This window comes from Chaetodon trifascialis, chromosome 19 (assembly GCF_039877785.1).
Source record: "Chaetodon trifascialis isolate fChaTrf1 chromosome 19, fChaTrf1.hap1, whole genome shotgun sequence".
NCBI classification, from domain to species: domain Eukaryota; kingdom Metazoa; phylum Chordata; class Actinopteri; order Chaetodontiformes; family Chaetodontidae; genus Chaetodon; species Chaetodon trifascialis.
The window spans coordinates 8,828,707-8,847,796 of NC_092074.1; the positions used below are offsets into that span (position 1 = coordinate 8,828,707).

The following is a 19,090-nucleotide window of genomic DNA, read 5'->3' on the forward strand; positions in this document are numbered from 1 at the left end:
TTTCAAAGATTTAGACAGAATTTTATTTCTAAAAACAAATGTAAAAAAATCCTACCTCACTTTATGATAGTTGAGCTATATTTTACTGATCACAGTTGACTTTTATTTTGTATTATTAAGTGTTTGAGCACACTACAAAATTACATGTCAGAGATTTAAAAACAGCCTTGATCATGATTCTGTGCAACAGTAAGTATCTGCAGTTTTATAAATGCTTAAAGACAAACCATATCTATTATGCATTATGATGCAGTTAAATATGTCTTATATGTTCTGAATGATTGTACAAATGTAAACAAAACTACTCTACATACTGAGCTGACAGACTGGAAGAATCAGTTGGCTAGTGAAGTAGCTACCGCACACTCTTCCTGAATTATAGTCCACCCATATTATCAATGTGTTTAACATACCTCAAGCTTTGTAATATACTGTCTTTAGGAGCCGTGACACAAATTATAGTGTCCCCTGTATGAGTTAACAAAATGCAACTGGCCTGGAAGTCTTTTTTAGAGTCTTCGTTACACTGTACACTTAATGGCAAAAAATTGCAAAAAGCAACCACTAAAGTATTTATAAATGACTTGAGCCATATTAACTTGTCCATGGTGCCATCTTCAAAATCCAGTAGCAACACTGGGTTTGGTTTACAGTGGTAGCAGGAAGGCAAGGGTGTCCATACGTCCTTTATAGCTGCATCCTCCAGCTCATTCTGGGGCATCCCGAGGCATTCCCAGGCCAGATGGGATGTAATCCCTCCAGCGTGCCCGATGGTGTCCTCCCAGTTGGACATGGTGGAATGCCTCCACAGGGACGCAACGTGGAGTCACTGAGCAGATGCACAAACCACCTCAACTGACTCCTTTCAATGTGAAGGAGTAGCAGTTCTACTCGGAGCACCTTTTGGCCGCTTACATCCACAACCTAATTTTTCTCAACCTAAAGCTCATGACCATAGCTGTGGGTTGGAACGTAGATCAGCCAGTGAATCGAGAACTTTGCCTTCAGGCTCAGCTCCCCCTTCACCACAGCAGTCCAGTGTAGCGTCTGCATTACTGCTGACGGTGCACCAGTCTGCCTGTCAATCTCCAGCGTACCCTCACTCACTTGCCACCATCAGGACTTTAGTGTGCGCATTATTGTCCATATCAACACTTTTCTTGTGCGTTGTTTATTGCAGTGTGTTTACAGCACTTCTTTGTGTTATATCTTCTAGTTATGGGAAGATTAAGATACCATCTTCAGACAATTCAGCAAGGTGTCTCAGCAATAGTTTTCTTATGCGGACCATATGAAGAATTATTCACTCAAGCTGTGCTTCACTACCATCTCATTTTTGCATCTGCAGTTGTGTTTTTTAATCTTCAGAAAATTGAAAAAGGGATGTAATGACACAGAGTCAAACAGCCCGGTGTTAATGTTTTTGGTTTGCTTTTAAGTCAGTTTCTGCAGTTCAGAATTGATCATGTTAGCTGAACAGGTGTCCAGTTTTGTTTTATGGTTGCTCTTCCCAGCCAGACATCCCCAATTTTCTTTGTACATTCAGCTCTCTCCTCCGTACCCCCTCTCTTTTTTTAACCATTCATCTCCACACATTTCTGTTCTCCCTGCCTATGTCAACACCCTTGCAGCCTTTATCATCATGAAAAATACTGAGAATCATTACCTGCTGCTCAAAGTGTATGTAGCACACACTTTGACTGTTTCTGGCTCCCCTATTGTCTTCTTTGTTTTTATTCCATTCCTCCTTTTCCTACCCTGCAAAATCCAGAGAGAGCGGATAAGAGAGAGAGCAGAAGGCAATGCAGCGAGAAAGAGAGAACAAGCATGTCATGGGTAAGGGAGAGGATCGATGTGAAAGACAGATGGGAGGAGATATAAAGTGGAAAGTAGGTGCTTAGTCAGCACCAGGGCTTCCTGTCCCCTCGGCCTTGAGCTCCATTACGAAAGTGAACTGGGACTTTGAAGCTCCTCCACACAGTCCCCAGTATAGATGCACACTAGAAATTAAGGTTGCTGGATAAAGGTTCATATTTGTCTGCTAACACTTAACTTATACTAATGCGTAAACCACACTGAACAGATGTGGTGCCATTGTCATTTAGCATAAATCAGGTATTGGATTGGTCAAAAATAGCTGCAGTGAACACTATCAACATCATATAATGAGGTCCATTTTAATCATTGTGTGATTCAGTGCTTGATGAGGCTACGCTGTTATAAATCTACAGGACCATTAGATTAGCAGAAGTATTCAGTAGCTGTCTTCTCCTGATGTTGTAAGGTTGAGTGTTTGAGTGGGATTTTGTTACTGGGGTTATCAATTCACAGGGATCCACCTGAAGACAGCCCTTCTTTTGAGCAACGTAGGGGGCTACGTTGGTGGGATTGTCTTTTTTAAGTTATCAGTTTGACAGTGAAATCCAATCCTGGAAAGTTATTTAAGCAAGTGTTTTAGCGTTTCCCTAACCCCAACCCAACGATTGTGGGGTACACAGTAGAAATACTGCATTCATTTTACGATGTAATCTACCATAAATGTGCACTTGCATGTATGCGATTGGCCAACACAGCTCCCTGATGGATCATGTTGTGTTGCAGTAAATGTTTTACCTGGTTCAGTTATTTTGCTGGACAACCCTGCACTGTGTTGCAGGACCTATTCTGTTTCTTTACATCTTAATGGCGATGCCTCATTGTCAAAGTTTGGATGCTTTTCACAGTTTGAGCAAATGTCATCCGATCTCCAGGAGAAATGACCCATTTTCTTTTAACCACTGTTGCGAGTAATGTGGGTATAAAAAATTTCATCTGTTCATTAAGTCCTGAACTTCTAAGTGGTATGTTTAGTTTCTGCTGTGCTCAGTCATGCTTTGGCTTAATGTAGTGGCTGATGAAAACAGGCACTTCAGCTACACATTATGTGACAAACATAAAGTGGAGTAATCAGTTCGATACTGTGGGTGTATAAAAATGTAGTGTTCTCAAGATGTGATTAATTTTACTTGGATCTGAAATTAAAAAGCTAAAGGACTAGATTTAGTGTACTGCCCTATGAACAGAACTTAAGAAAAAAGACTGACACATAAACGTCTCACACAGACACCATACGTTCATCATTACTAAGCTAATTTTCTGCTGTTCCAGTTCATAGTATAACTCGAGCTAAGTGCCCTAGTCTTTGTACTTGTAGAGAGGTTTAATTGGAAGGCATAGCAATATATGGTGGTGGTCAGTGAATTCCTATCAACCCCCCTGTTTTTTTGTTTTTTTTTTTAAACAGGTGAGAAGTATGTTCCAGAGGACCTATGGGGAGGTGGTGACGCTGTGCCCTCCAGGAGAGGAGGACAGAAGGAGCTTCTTCTCTGACCTCCTGCTGGTCCAAGCAGCCAGGGCTCCACCACGCCTCAGGAATGCAGGTACTTACTATACTCATTTAGAGATCCACATGCAGGATGAGACCGTTAGGACTCATTCCTTCCGTCAGTCCTGGAGGTCGGTGTTGGCTACATAAGCTTCTTTCTTTCCAAACTCTGTTCTCAACTTTTCTTATTTGAATGCAGTGAAAGGTAGAGGAGCAGATGTTTTTTGATTTGTGCATGTGTGTGTTTGAGTCAGTGAAGTCTGTGTTTTCCTGGACATCTCTCTCCCTCACCTACATCAAAATCAACCACCCTACTCCCACATCCACTCCTCCAACTGCCATCGCCCCAAAACCTCAATGCTCCCCCAGCCCTCCGTTCGAGTTCAATGTGAGGGAACGGTTCACCCGGTCTTTCAAATGGAAATGGTGCCCAGCGATCATCCACAGTTTCCTCACTGATGCAAGGCAGGGGGCCCCGGCTTTACTTGCCCGGTGCTCTTCAGGGGTCCCTGCCTGACTAAGGCAGCAGTCTGGCTTCCTGCAGAGAGGTGGGCCGAAAAGCAGAGAGAGGAATTGCTATGAGAGGGCCCGGACGCTATTAGCCATAATTAGAATCAGGGTTTGGATTGCTGCTAGTAAGCGAAGCGGCCTGAGGTGCTGTGGAACCTTCCTAACGATGTCGGCAGATGCCTTGGGCGAGGACCGGTGCCTTGGGAGAGGAGGAGCGGATATCTGCTTGCCTTGCTTCATCACTCTGTCATTGGCCAGAGGCTATTCCTTGGTGTATTTCAAAACCTGTGTTTGGGAAGTGGGGAGCGTAGCTGTATTATTTTCTTCAGCAGCAAGAATCTTAAAACATATTTTTTTCCCGGGGTAAGTATTTGTTGGTCTGTGTCTGCAGTGATGTTCAAAGGAAATGGTCAAGGATCAGGTTTGAGATGAGACTGTCTGGTTGTTAGCTTCCAGCCAATGTATTAGCTATGTGTTCATGTTTTATTTGCATTGTTGCCTGTAGCTGCCTTTGTGTGTTGTTGCTGTGGGCAAACACACAAGATGATTTGTTTTGTCTCTGGATCTCTCTTGGTGTGAGATCTTTAGGTCTGGTCTATAGACGGAAGTGTGAAAACTTTATGGCACAAATGCTCCTCTGTTTTTGCCTCCAACTTTTTCCCCCTCATCTCCCGACAGACATGTGTAAAGAGGTACTGCCAGTGGCAGAGGCTCCGGGCCCCAGAGTCCTGTCAGCAGAGGAACAGCGCCGCCTGGCTGAACAGGAGGAAAACACACTACGGGAGCTAAGGCTCTTTCTCAGGGACGTGACCAAGCGTCTGGCCACTGACAAGCGTTTTAACATCTTCAGCAAGCCAGTTGACATTGAGGAGGTATGGAGTAATGGACTCATACCTTGGTATCTCCAAAGCCCATTTTAGGCCTTTGTTAAAATGAATTTTGTATTTTGTGTGTCAGGTGTCAGACTACCTGGAGGTTATTCGGCAGCCTATGGACCTGTCCACTGTCATGACCAAGATTGACACCTACCAGTATCTGACAGCAAAGGACTTCCTGGTGGACATCGACCTCATCTGCAGTAATGCTTTAGAATACAACCCTGACAAGGATCCAGGAGGTGAGGATGAAAGTTACATGGGCTTACTCATAAAGACACTAATGCACATACATCTAGGGTGCTGCACATAAGTGCACATGCTGCTATATGCACAGTTCATATGCTTTCACTCCATCAGACATGTGCCCATATGTACATAAATGAAATCTGCCACAAGTAGGAAATAAAAAAACAAATTCAAAATAGCTGTCATTTCTTATACTAAGATAGACTAAACACATCACAGAACTGCCTCTTTATTAATACATTGATATTAAATTAGTAGCGATTGTTTCATCCTAGACTTGCTCAAAAGCAAATATATGAATTAACCCAAATGTCGAGGAATTCCTTTAATCCCAAACTCATCCCAAGATTATCCTCAATACTGACTATCAATGTACAGACAACCTGTCACACTTCTTTTTGTGATGGCATGTGACTGTCCCTTGATAATAAGACAGAGTTGGACTGTCCAAATAACAATGAGCATTTGTTTCTGTAGTTACTATTGTGTTCCTTTTGGCTGTCATCGCGTGAGCGAAAAATAATTCGATTTAACACCATGCAGTAAAATTACAGAACCTCGAGATGCTTTTCCTCAACTTGAAAATTCGAATGAAATTAAGTGCATGCAGTCTCCACTGAAAATAGCATTTCAACAGTGTAATTCTTGCTCCGTAGCTGAGCAAAGCTGTATATGCATGAAAATTTAATTGTGTCTTGTGTTGCAATTTGATCTGATTTTACCTCATTCTCCTTCCTGTCTCAGCATCTTTTCCAAAGCCAAATATGGGCAAGAACACACATGTACACACAAGCAAACAAACAAAGAGGCCTGTTGTTATTTGCAATAGCTTAGAAATAGATTGGATTTACAGTTGTTGTTTTAATAGGATGCTTGTTTGCATGACTGAGAAAAGCCCATATGAAGAGAGATACATGTTTGTGTATGCATTTAAAAAACAACGTGGACAAACAGGGAGGGGGGTGGGTGTTGCTTTTTACCTGAATCAAATCCACAACAACCATGCCATGATGTTAACTGAAAGCTTAATTCAGTGGGCCTTCATACTATTCGGTTCTTATGACCATTTTTAATTCTTGCCTTGTGTGCTTAGCTGCTCCGGTTCCCTCGCAAGGATATAGCTGCCTGACACTAATGGGAAGCAATTCTCTGCCAGCTCAAATGAATAAATCATATCTCTGTCTTTGCAGGCAAGGGTGTGGGTCATTTGTTGGAATGCAGGGTCTACAAATGATACACTAAAGGGGAAAAATGCAATTAGGAAGTTTAATAAAGAAGACTAACAAAGCCTCTTGCCTGCTCACTCGGTGTTTGGCCCAGGGAATATTGCCCAGACCCTGCACAATTACGCTGCTGGGAAGCTCCATGCTAGCTCACAAAGCGCTGGGAAAAAAAACTCATTATTCCTCAGTGGTCTGTTTCTCCTTGTCCTTCATACTATCTTGATCTTACATGTTGGCTTCCTTCTCTTTTACCTCCTCACCTTGCTAAATAATTACTTTGTTATGTTAAAGAGGCTGATATCTTGTTGCTCCACAATGTAGCTCAGTGTCACAACTACTTCTTTGTTGCTTGAGGGAAATGGCGATAACAACCCTTTGACTTGGAAGGAGAGCGTAAGCAACATCGTTGTATGTCAGTGCGTTCTTGTCTGTTCTAGATGGGGAGGTTAGGCAGCACCCATAAGGGTGCTAATGAGCTCTCGTCACCCCAACTGGCCTTTGACACCCCTTCCACTGAAAGGCATTTTTGGCCTTATAATGCACTTGCATTTACACACACTCAGAAATTCTCTGTCAGTTGAAAAGTGCATGCACACAGGCACGTGCACACACACACAGACACACACACAAATTGCCTCCATTGCAATTAGGCCAGCCATCCTCCAATTAGACAAAGGAAGCTGGCAGATTGTGACCCCTCTACCACTCTCTGCCTGAACTGCTCTTCCTCTGCCTGCCGTAATGAGAGACTGCCTGTTTACAGTGGCTGTGCTTTTAGCCTGCCTCTTCAGTTCAGTCTTTATTTTCCCTCCATGGATGCAGGAGCAGGGGAAAAGGAGGATTTAATGATGCTGTGGTACAGCTAACGGAAAAGAGGCATGAAAGTTATAAAGGTGTATGGAGTGAATGGGTGTGTATTTAAAAAATATTTCAGATTGCATATATGTGTGCCTCTTAAATAGGTGAAGTGCTGATATCAAGACTTTCATGCATGTCTGAGTGCGGACCGCTAACATTTCTCACCAAAGCCAGCTCTATCCTTTTATTCAGACTGTGAGAAAATGCTACAAACCCTTTTCTCACAGATACAGGGAAATGGGGTGGGCTTGCTATCGACTCTTTTCCTTATATACATGATAGGGCGTGGAGAACATGCAACATCAAACCGCAAACTACATTCCTGCAAAAGCCTTGATGGCGGGAGACAATCTGATATCTAAAGAAAAAGGAACTATTGAAATGCTGCAGCAGAGGCACTGGTTGATATCTTGTGTTACAAAGAACATGCCCTTGACCATACGTGGACACACACGTCCACACAAACGACACAATCGTTATGTTTCACTGTTTCCTTTCTCAGACAAGGTGATTAGGCACCGAGCATGCAGTTTGAAGGACACAGCCCATGCTATATTTGCTGCCGAGCTGGACCCCGAGTTCGACCGCATGTGTGAAGAGATCAAGGAGGCACGCAGGAAGAGGGGTAAGAAAATCACTTAAACAAAGCATAATAGAAAGAATGTTATTTTAGTCATTGAAATAAGACATTAGCTGTACCTAAAAGTAAACTCCCATCTCTGCATTGCGGTGCAGGTAATGAGCGACGCCACCCTTGTGTAAACATGCGCAAGCTCAAACGTATCCTCAGTTAGCACTTAGCTTCTTATGGAAGCACAGATTTGCGAGATCATAAATTTAAATAGCTCCAGTTATTTGATTAATACTTATTTTGATTGCACTGCAGTTTGTGGTTGTTTTCACAACATTATTGGTAGAGAAGACTAATAACATTGAACTGAGCATCATTTGTTTGTCTGTATATACTGTATAAACATTTTGGAAGAACACTCATTCTCTCAAATGAAGCCTAGCCTGTCGATGTTGGTTGTGTAGTTCCCAGCTTCCCTTCTCACCCTTTCTCTTTTTTTTTTTGTAGAAAGTTTTATCGTTTATTCCAGAGAATAGAAACATGCTTTTAGGGAAAAAAAAACGATCTATAGGGTAGCCCAGTAATATTTGATGGAGCAGTCAGTTTTAAATGTAGAGTATATGGTGCAGAAAGGAGCAATGCCCGAGGCTCCAGTGTTCCAGACGGTACCTTCTGTGCTAGCTGTCTGCCCGGCACTCTGCATCTGTACACTCACCAAACAGCCCCAAGCACTGCGGAGTGGATTTAGTGTAAATCTAAATTTGGTTTGTGCACATAGACACACATGTATGATGTAGTCAAATGATGCTCTTCAGCTTTATAAGCTTTTTAAGTGTTGGCTTATGTAAGCGGTCAAATATTGAGCACAAAGGCATGTAATCATATGCAAATACTCCTATACTTGCCACATGGAAATAGGCTAATAAACACATTGAGCTAGGTCCGGCTGTGTGCTTGCCAAGGCAAAACGTGTTTGTGTATGTGCAAGCACACCTGCATATGTTATGCACAAAATATTCCACTTACCAGCCTTGGGATCTAGTATGTTGGAGAAATTACGTCACAGTAAATTATACAATACTTTGCCAAGACTACAGAATTAGACAAAAATCTAAACACTACATTGTGTTTACTTCTTTTATTGATTCACCATGAAGACCTCTCCTTCCCTGCACTTCATAGTTTTAGAATTTACAGTTTGAGAAATCAAAACCATTCTTCTGCGTCAGGAACACATCTAAAACCTACCCCATGAAATATCCTTTATCTTTACCCGTTCAAAGAGATACTCACTGTTGCACATTATTTATTTCCTCTGGTCTCACAATTCTTTGGTTAAATTTTAGAAAATATTGAGAAGATCACAAGCGTATTGAAGGAACTGCACAAGAAGCCCTGAATTCTCTTTCAAAACACTATCTACAGTATGCACAGCCCTATCCCCTGAGGGCCTATTGACTTCTGACTTAAGCCACAGAGGCCTGACTCTTCCATGTCATGCTGGAAACTTATCAAAGAGAAAGCAATTTTCAGAAGTCACCCTGTTGCTTTTGATATCCTCTTTTAGCAACTAAAAGCACAGGATGCTAAATGAATATTGCAGGAGCAGAAGTCAACTGCCTGAGAGGAGGAATACAGCAGTGTAAATATTTCATCTTCCAGTCAAGGTCCTGCTGTAAAGCCATCAATTAGCCCAGCACGGCATGATGTCCAATTGCAGCACTGTTCAAAACCCATGGTGCATCAGGGGGGATTTTCTCCCCGTGACAAGATGAAAGAAGCTGTGATAAATTTGGCCCAAACTTAAATATCACTTGATGTCAGAGTTGAAATGTCTCATTTTCAGGGCCATGCATGTCTCTACACTGCTGTGCACACCTGTTTTTCATTCCTGTCACACTCAAGCTCTCAGAGTGTAGAAGTGTAGAGGCATGCATGGCCCTGAAAATGAGACATTTCAACTCTTGACATCAAGTGATTTTTAAGTTTTGGCCATATTTATGTGTGATTAGCTATTGCTAATCATATATAGTAGTTTTTGTAGTAATATTTGTGCTGATTGACATGTGGCTGTACCTAATTCACCATGTCACAACCCTTTGGTCATCTTTTTCTGCCAGATCTCCAGATCACACTTTTCTCGTTGTCCGTAAAAGTACCTTCCTCGTCCCTGGTGTTTATACACACATCCGCAATCACTCCATCCTGCCAGCAATATATTTCAGAAGTGTTTTCCCATTTACTCACACACGCACATGCACACACAAAGAGCATTGTCTGTTGTTGGTAACTGAATCTCCGTGGTCACTGCAGACCTCCAGACGCCTGCTCAGCCGACGCCAACGCTGGGTGCTGTGGCAACCAGAAAGCACCACACTGCAGTAGAGGAGCAGGCCAGGAGCAGCACTCAAGGGGAGGCCACTTACAAACAGTGCACCACTAGTGAGTATCCAAAACGTCTGTCTGACCACACGCTTCTATAATCGCTACACATCCTGAACAGGGTAATTGACGAGAACTGCAGAGCGATCATGCATACATGTGTACTCCATATACTCACCTTACCCACAAGTCAACTGTCTCAGGAACAGTAAGTTGCTTGTGAAATTGTGGAAAATCACAGCTGTGATATAATTAGACTTTACTTTTTTGCTAACCACTTCTAAAATACACATGCATATGCATTAGCTTTTGTGCACCTGATCACTGCATATTTTTGAAAAAGCAATGAAGTTACACACCCAGCTCACACAAATGCAGAGATAAATGAATTTCCCAAATTGGCTCACACACTCAAACTTTGGCTCTCTTTTTCTCGCCTTATTTTTTTTCCCCCTCCACCTCTGACGCAGCAGCAAGCAGCTCTGTTGTATTATAACACCATACCAGATGTATGTGGCACCACACACACACCTGCCTGCTCATGCATACTCACGCATACACATATATTTCTCAGCAGTGGAGAAGCGTCACACTGAGCAGCCTCATTAGCGAGGCTGCTCTCTTCTAACCACTCAGAACATGACCACGCCACAGAGCAATTACATGCCCACCTGTGGCAAACGGCAGGTGCCTAAGGGTGACTGGAGGGCCAGGTATGGGCAGGGGGCAGACTAATGAGGCTGTTGCCAGAACGAATCAGAGGTAAGCAGGTTTTATGTGTAATCTAAAAATTGCCCTTCCGCCTGTGCGAGGGGAAGGAGATGGGCTAAAAGAAGCACCTTCAGCAGTCATCGAGAGCTGGACAGGAAGTAGAAAAGAAAGTGTGGAGGTGTGGTATGTGTAGTGGCATATGCTTTGGCTGAAGCAGCTAAGCCTCAATAATTAGACTGGTCTGTTTGTTGTAGCCAAAGTTTAGATTGATTTTTTTGTGTGTGTATGTAGTACAAGTGTCCAACACAAGGTGGTGCTTGTCCCTCATGAGAGTGTCCCTAAAGGAGTCCCTGCTGTGTGGGTGAAGCTTCCTTCTCCCAGGGAGATGGTCCCCTCTTGAGAGATGAGGGCCTCTGTTGGCCACCATAAATACTGTGAGACTCTGGGCATGTCTAAGTCTCAAGCTTACAGTCATTTATCTTGTCCTGCTAATCCAGGAGAGAACAGTTATCTAATAGAGAGGTAATATTCACATTTAATTGTTTAATACCCCCCCCCCCCAGCTTTAATTCAGTACAGAGGGAACTAATGGAGCTTTGATTGAAGACTGCAACATCATGGCGTGATACTGTAGTTTTTCAAAGATTTTTTTTTTTGGTTTAGGGTATGCAGATATAAATGAATGCTAAATACACTCTAATGCAGTTCAATGCATCACAGTCACTCACTTCAGCGTAAATTGCCATAGGGCTGATTGAACAGCTCTGGCTGTCTGTCAGAAATGTTTATTGCATTGATATTTTATTTACTCACATGCTTTTGTACAGGTGGTCCTTATGAATTAATATCTTGATGTGTATTATGAGTGTGTAGGTGTGTAGTGTGTACAGTTTTCATTCACTCATTCATTGCATATTAACCTATGTAATGCCTAATGTGAAATGTGAAACAAAAGCAAAGTGAAAGAATAGTATATACTAATGTTAATCAAATGAGTAATTATGTAATCCAGACAGACATCTCTGCTGCTTTTTTTAAGGGGGACAGCCAGTAGAAGGCACATATATGCGACTTTTAGTTACAGTTGTTATCTACAAAGCCAAATGTCACAGATGTGGACCACCAATTTAGATGCTCTTGGGAGTGTCGTTATCAGCCTCCACCAGAGGCTTAATTAATTAGGCTAACTCAGGTGATTAATTTGTGACATCGGCAGCCAGTTCTCACCTGGAGCACCTCAGCAAGGCAGCTATTAGACTAATTGATCACAGAGTCAGTCATGTCTGGAGGAATGACACAGCCTCATAATGAAAGCACGGTGCACCTGGTCGAGGAGATGCAGATTTCTGTGTCAATACTGAAGAAATGAACTCTTCATGAAATTGCACCTGCTGCTGCCAGGTCATTTTGAGGTTGTTGGTTTTCCCTTCCTCCTCTATGGAGGGTCAGGCCACATGAAGGTTAAAGTTATCCTAGATCATTACCTGCAGGGGAAAGCCTAGCTGGAGCTGTTTTGGTATCTCCACTTCTATAGGGCTTTATCTGGGCCACCTCTCCCTTTCTCCTTCCATTCCTCTTTTCCGTTTGCCTAGAGCTGAGTATTGCCTGTGACATTCAGATATGATGGAGAGTGGTGGCAGGAATGGTCCAGTATTTGGAACGCTGAGAAAGTTACCCAAAAGGCTTTTTGAAAGCTAAGGATATTTCTGAATCGGGTGTAAAAAGCAGTGGCTGTGGATAAGCCCGCTAGTTGAGATCTAGATGGCTGGGTCACTCATGGGTGGGAAGATGGGAGACCTTGCTGCTGTTAATGCATAGGAACACATGAGGAGGGATGTGGTTTCCATTAGCCTTCATGTTTGTTATGGTTTCTCTACTTGCCCCTCTCTTGCGACTCTTCTCTCTATCCACGCCACTTCATTCCTCTCTCCTGCCACTCCCTCCCAGGAGGAGCAGAAAACTGAGGCCCATTACCTGGGCCACAGCCGTGGGTTCATTTGTAGTGCATCACCACAAGGATTCGGTTCATATGTAGTGTCTTCCTTTCATTCATAATTAAGTCATCTCACTTTTTCCACATTCACTCTTCGCTATTTTTTTTGCAAGTTAAATCAGCTGGGATTTTTTGTGACAGCCAGAAGGCATATGCTATTGATTGCTTAACTAAACATCAATGTCAGATTATTCTCTTGCTTTTCTTAAATGTCATAGACTAAAGTGGTGCGCTACTTTCTGGATTGGCAAACACCTTTCTTAGCCTGTTTTTTTTGGTATGGTTCACCAGTGTTTTTCCACTGCCAGTTGACAAGATTCCTTATTCAACTGTTGAACTGTTTTCGAAAGAAAAGAATAATGATGCAGCCGCTGCATAATGTGTCCTCCGCGTCACTCAATAGCATGCCCAAGGCAACAGCTACCAGGCTGCATTCATGTAGACTGAACACTGCTGTGTCTTGCCTCTCCCCTGCCTTGTATCTCACATTGCAGTAAACTGACAGCTCCTCTCCCCATTGCCAATGTCAATCCATCACAAGACCTTGATGGGATATTTAAAGTCATAATAAACACCCCCGCTTCCTTTTACTTCAAGCTGAAGTAGTTACGGCGTGAAAGGATGGCCTGGATTTTTGCTCAGGACAAAAGGACAATAGGCGCACACAGCCTACGACATCCTGAAATAGGTTAATAGGATTGCACTTTTTTCATTTGCGTAACACAAAGCACTATTGAAGACATGTCTATTAACTTTAATTTCTAATCTGTACCTTTTCTGTTTACAATGTTGTAAGACCTACTACATGTACTGAAGGGAGTCTTAGGTCCCAGCTTTCTCTTTATTGTCAGCCACTCTCACATCCCTGGCTATTTTAAATTTGCCACTGTTCACCCACCTCTAATATATAAAAAAACCTCTCTAGACCCAGCCTAGTTAGAGAATTACAGACCCTTTTATCCAAAATACTTGAAAATAATAGTCACCGACCAACTCCTGAAGTTGAAGGTCAAATTTCAATATAGCTTTTGTCACAAGCATATTAGACCGCTTTACAGAGAGTGACCAGTGATTTCATTATGCAAGCAAGCAAAAGTGAGTAATTCATTCTCATCCTACTAGATTTGACTGTTGCCTTTGACACCAACGATCGTGCTGTTTTACTTGATAGGCTGCATAACTGTGTTGGCATGTCTGGTACACCTTTGCAGTGGTTTTACTTCCATTTGACAAATAGATATTTTAATGTCTGTATTAACAATCATGCTCCCCTGCTTTGTGGTGTCCTTCAGGGTCAGTCCTTGGAGCAGTCCTTTTTCATTGTACATGCCTGCATATGTACGTGCCATATTAGTGTTATGCTGATGATACAAATGTCTAATTCTCATCTTATTCCAATAATCTGAATCAAGTGTTGTCCTTCCATGATTGCTTAGCTGCCAACAAAAAATGGATGTCTCTTAGTTTCCTTCAGCTAAACCCTGACAAAACAGAAAATCCTTCAGTTAGTCATGATAACTTCTTCTCTGCAGTTGATCAGTTTATTGGTCCATTTTACTCAAATCTACTGCTAAGAATCTTGGTAACAAAGCTAGATCAGTCCCGTTTTCATCAGCAAACAAATATTGCAAATATCAGATGTGTATTGTCTTCTGCAGATCTTGAAGTATTGAGTCACACTTTGATTTTCTCCCGCATTGATTGTTGTAATTCCCTCTACATGTGTCTCAGTCAAGCTGCTCTAAACCATTTACAGGTCGTTCAGAATGCAGCTGCGAGGCTATTAACTAGAACTAGCTGACAGTCCCACTTTACCCCGTCCATGCTTTGCTCCTTTTGCTTTCTGTACAATTCAGAACAAAATACAAGATCCTGTTGATTTTTTTTTTCTAAGGCTCTGCACGACCTTGCCCCCAGTTACATTTCTGATCTCCTTATTCCGTATTCCACTTTTCGACCCTGCCGATCCTCTAATCTCGACCTTTTATCCACCTAGTGCCCCAACTGCAAAACAAAAGGACATTGTGCCTTTGCTGGTTTAGCCCCAAATGTCTGGAATCATCTTCCCCCATCTATCAGATTTGCTGAACCTTTGGACTGCTTCAAGTGACTTCTTAAAAACTCATTTTTAAAGGCAAGCTTTTTTTATAGCTCTCCACTCTGGGCTTTGTTTGTCTTGTGGTGTCTTTGCTGTCTGGTCTGTCTCACATTGTGCTGTGTTTTGTATTATTTTTTCACTTTTTTTATTTGTTGGTGTGGGGGAAGCTTTGTAACTGTGTGTTCTCAAAAGAGCAATATAAATAAACTTTTACCTAATTAATGGCTTACATTTCAGTGAGCTGAGAGTTGAGTGACTCATGGACACACAGTTGGCCAGTTTACGTCACTGCACAAGCTGCGCTTTCAGTCCAGGTGTTTTGTGAACACCCTCAAAGTCTAGAAAAGTTTAAAGGAAGGCTTTTTTTTCTTTCTTTTGCACCTATTTTCGCCTGTAGTTCTCTTAGTATTTTCTTCTTTCCATGTCACTCAATCCTGTTTCCACTTGTTTTCCTCCTTCAGCTCACATCTTTTGTTCCAACTTTGAAAATTGGAAAGGAAAATGTGGTAATCAGATTCTGCCCTGCAGTTGATTCTGCTTTGTTTGGGAAATTGATTGAGGAAATGCAAAATTTCCTATATTCAAATTTAGTAATTTGTTTTCAATTATTATTATTATTATCAGTCATCATATAATGCACATTTCAGTTGATTTTCAGTTTACCCTCTGAACAGCATCCGGTACAGGCTGCAGGTGATGAATGGCTTCTCAGTTCATGAATGCAATATTTCTTCCTCTTCCTAAGGGGTAAAATTAGAACACAGCGGTCAACATCAGAAAACAAAGCATCTTGCCTGAAACTGAAATGGCGATGTTATTATTAGATATTACAACTGGACACTTATTCTCCCCAAGCTACTTCTTGGCTACCAGGCGAAAACAATCTTGAGTTGCACTCTCTAACACCCCGAGGCGCTTGCTAATAACATCCATGCAAAACATGCAAAGCCCTGAGCGAATAAACACCGAGCTTAAGCTGCCATTTTGTGGGCACAGATGCCTCTTGGATCATTGTGGCACCAAGCGTGAAATGAATGTAAAATCTTCCATGATGCCTCTTGCTTCCATTTATTGTTTTAGGGTGCAGATGAGCTGACATCAGTGTTAGTGTCTCTGAAGATTCATTCTGTGTCTGTGGGTCTTTTCACTTCCAGCATATTTCTGTGCATAGTTGCTGCTGCGTGCAGAGTGTATACAGTTGACAAGGTTGGGTGGTGATCCTCTTCACAGCATTTTAATGTCTGTTTTTTTGTTACTGTGCAATGCAGATAACCATATATATTATTGTAAACAGCCAACATTTCTGCCTGAACCAAATGAGCCCTGAGAGTTGCACTGGAATGATTGAGCGTTGCTGCTCATTGCCTCCGTGCATGCCCAATGACTGCAAGCTGTGCTGCCTAAGGATGTTAGAAAGGTGATGGGAAGGGAGAAGAGAGAGGGAGTGGGTGAGTGATGGAGGCAGGCTTTTGAATGCTAGATAGAAAGAGTTGTAATGCTGACAATGCCAAATTATGATGCATGGTGAGTGCCTTTTCAGAGGCAGGGCTTAGTGTTAGACAGACGATGCCAGGATAGGGCAAGGGTGAGCATTAAAAGTACTGCCGGTGTGTAGGTAGCTATTTAACACTGCGTTTTCTTCACCTGATGTCAAAGCTCTATAAAGCTTACAGCCTTCATGCAGTGTCTACACGGTAAAATTTCTGCTGATTGATTGCTTAATCAGATGGATGGACCTCAAATGGCACATTCATTGTTTTGAGATTGTGTTTTCTTTCTAGGAAAATCTGTCCATCACAAATTACATTCAGAGGCTTCCATGGGTGGTTTGGATTTTCACAAAGGATTGGCTGGCCTGCCATTCCAATTAAAGTGGATCTGGCGCTGTGCTTTTGATGATAAAGGATCTTTTTTTTTTTCTCTCTCTCTGTGTCTCTCCAACACTAAAGAGCAGCCCAACATCTCAGTATTTAGGCAGTTTTACAGACAGAAAATCATACAAGGCCTCCTGGGCTTCACTCTCGTTGTTTTTTTTTTTTTTTACCATAGTGCAGTCGATTAGTCAATTTCAGTAAACATCAGAAGCTAGTAAACGCCAAGCGGCCTAATGGGGTGCATTCCCTCTCTCTGCTTGGTTCTGATAAGTTGTAATTGACTGGAACAATTGCACAAACACGATGCATTAGTGCTTGATTAGTTGAAATGACTTATGGATTTGTTGGTGAGATCCAAATTATCTTTTGGACTTTATGCAGTACTCAAACCCAGCTTGATGGAAAAACTGGTGTCTTGTTTCTTAGTAAGATCCACCAGCTTGTGCAGTACGGTTTGCATTTGAATGCTGGGATGTTTCAAAGATGCCTGATTTAATATAATCACCCTCCATACTCAGGGAATGCCACAGGAGATATCACACTTGCCACTTTCCTCTTAGATGTTTTACCTTTTGTTGTGTTTTGTATTTGTGTTCATATTCTTCAGAAATCTTCATTTGAATACTTTCAGTTTTGGTGGTTATTGGAACTGATTAGGTTATGTCAAAACATCCTGAGATGGAGATTAACTTTCCTGAACACAAACAGCCATTTGAAAGAGATGGCCACATTAAAAGACATGAGCCACACCAGAAGAAAAGGAATGTGCATTGTCTGAGTTTTTAATTACATCAAATTGCTTGTAGAATTGCACTTGCTCAGGCTAATCACCACATTTATTCCAGCGACGAGATGCAATTTCTCTCAGCATAGCTGTCCTTTTTCACCTAACCCGTCATTAAAGCATGCCATGAAAGTCAAGGACTGTTATGCAACTGATCAACTCTCCAGGGCCCAAGTCAGGCCTGTGAATGGTTCGTTGTTATTTACCAAACAATCTTATCTGTGGAATGTCAGTTACTAATGGTTCCACGTTGTTGCAGCATTAACATGACAAGTTTCAGGAAGAGCTTTTAATTGTTCTATGAGCCAGTTCCACTCTTTGTTGTTGTGGCCCCATCATGCCATTCAGGGACAAGTGGTGGCAAATTTCTGTCACTCACTCACTCACTCACTCACTCACTCACTCACTCACTCACTCACTCACTCACTCACTCACTCACTCACTCACTCACGCCCATACCTTTTCAATGGGCAGACCTTACAAATGCAATCCAATACCAACAAAAATTAACATTGAATTGCCGTCAGTCTGATTGGAACTGTCACCTTCACAAACAAAGATTTATTGCACGGCTTCTGTATTATCACATTACAAACTTCCCTTGCAGTGGAGTCCATTTGCTGTTACCCAGTCAGTGTAGAATACTATGTATGGTTAAAACTACTGAACTGAGCTATAGTTTACATTTTTCTGTTGGTTATTGTACTTTGGAATTCCTAATCTAATTCGGGGTTTTCGTGTATGGAATGATGTGATTTGCAAATCTCTGTTCGGTTATTATATTCATGAAAAATTGGTTTGAAGATATGAAAAAGTTTTTAAATGTAATTGTAAATGTGGGAGGACTGGAAATAAGAACTTCCCTTACTTCGGAAAATGTCCTGACACTACTACCACTAACTTTTTAAAGGGAAGGATTTTTCCGTACATAGGAAAGTTAATACAGCTCATCCATTCTTTTCAGTTATAATAACCAGAATCAGAATCACCTTTTATGTGCTGGATCTGTTTCTATAGGTTGTATCAGTGACCTTATAAAGAATTGTTGAAGTAATTGAGAAGAGAATTGCATTTTAGCTACAGCCAAACATGATCCGCCTCACCAAAGTAGTTTTTATTGCACAACAAAGCTTCTTCTAATGTTTTGAACATTAGGAGAAACAGCTTTCCTGGAAATTATAAAGCCCACAGGTGTATACAGTTATTGCGGTGCGGTATGAATGTATAGGAAACACCGGCAGTGCTAATGGCAGTTAAGAATAAGCAACTCAGTTTGATGCCTTAGAAAGACCATGGAGTTGGCGACGGCAGTGCCAGAACTCAGCTGGCAGATAAACAGATCAAGAGCACAGGACCACTGGCAGCCTGAGCTAGCAGACACTCTTAATTTCAAACAAACTCAGTAAGAGAGTTTTTATTGAGAATAAATATAAGCACAGGTCTTCATTTTGGTTTCAGGCTGTGTTTCGGCCTGCAGGCAGAATTGTTGAATCAGCCAAATCAAGAGCTGGGAGCAATCAATAGTAACCCTTCCAACACCACAAAGGCCAGCACGAACTACACCATGGGGCAGTTTAAATTAGGATTAGTTTTTGTCG

At 41.9% G+C, this 19,090-nt stretch overlaps 1 protein-coding gene across 1 annotated transcript in view; it reads left to right on the plus strand.

The window, feature by feature from the left end:
- Positions 1-19,090, plus strand: part of atad2b (ATPase family AAA domain containing 2B) — a 67,614-nt gene that overhangs the window by 15,918 nt on the left and 32,606 nt on the right. Inside the window, exons 20-24 of the mRNA XM_070987042.1 lie at positions 3,284-3,419; positions 4,553-4,746; positions 4,832-4,991; positions 7,582-7,704; positions 9,964-10,092. Of these exons, the coding sequence (XP_070843143.1) occupies positions 3,284-3,419; positions 4,553-4,746; positions 4,832-4,991; positions 7,582-7,704; positions 9,964-10,092 (742 nt within the window). The remainder of the gene's footprint in view (positions 1-3,283; positions 3,420-4,552; positions 4,747-4,831; positions 4,992-7,581; positions 7,705-9,963; positions 10,093-19,090) is intronic.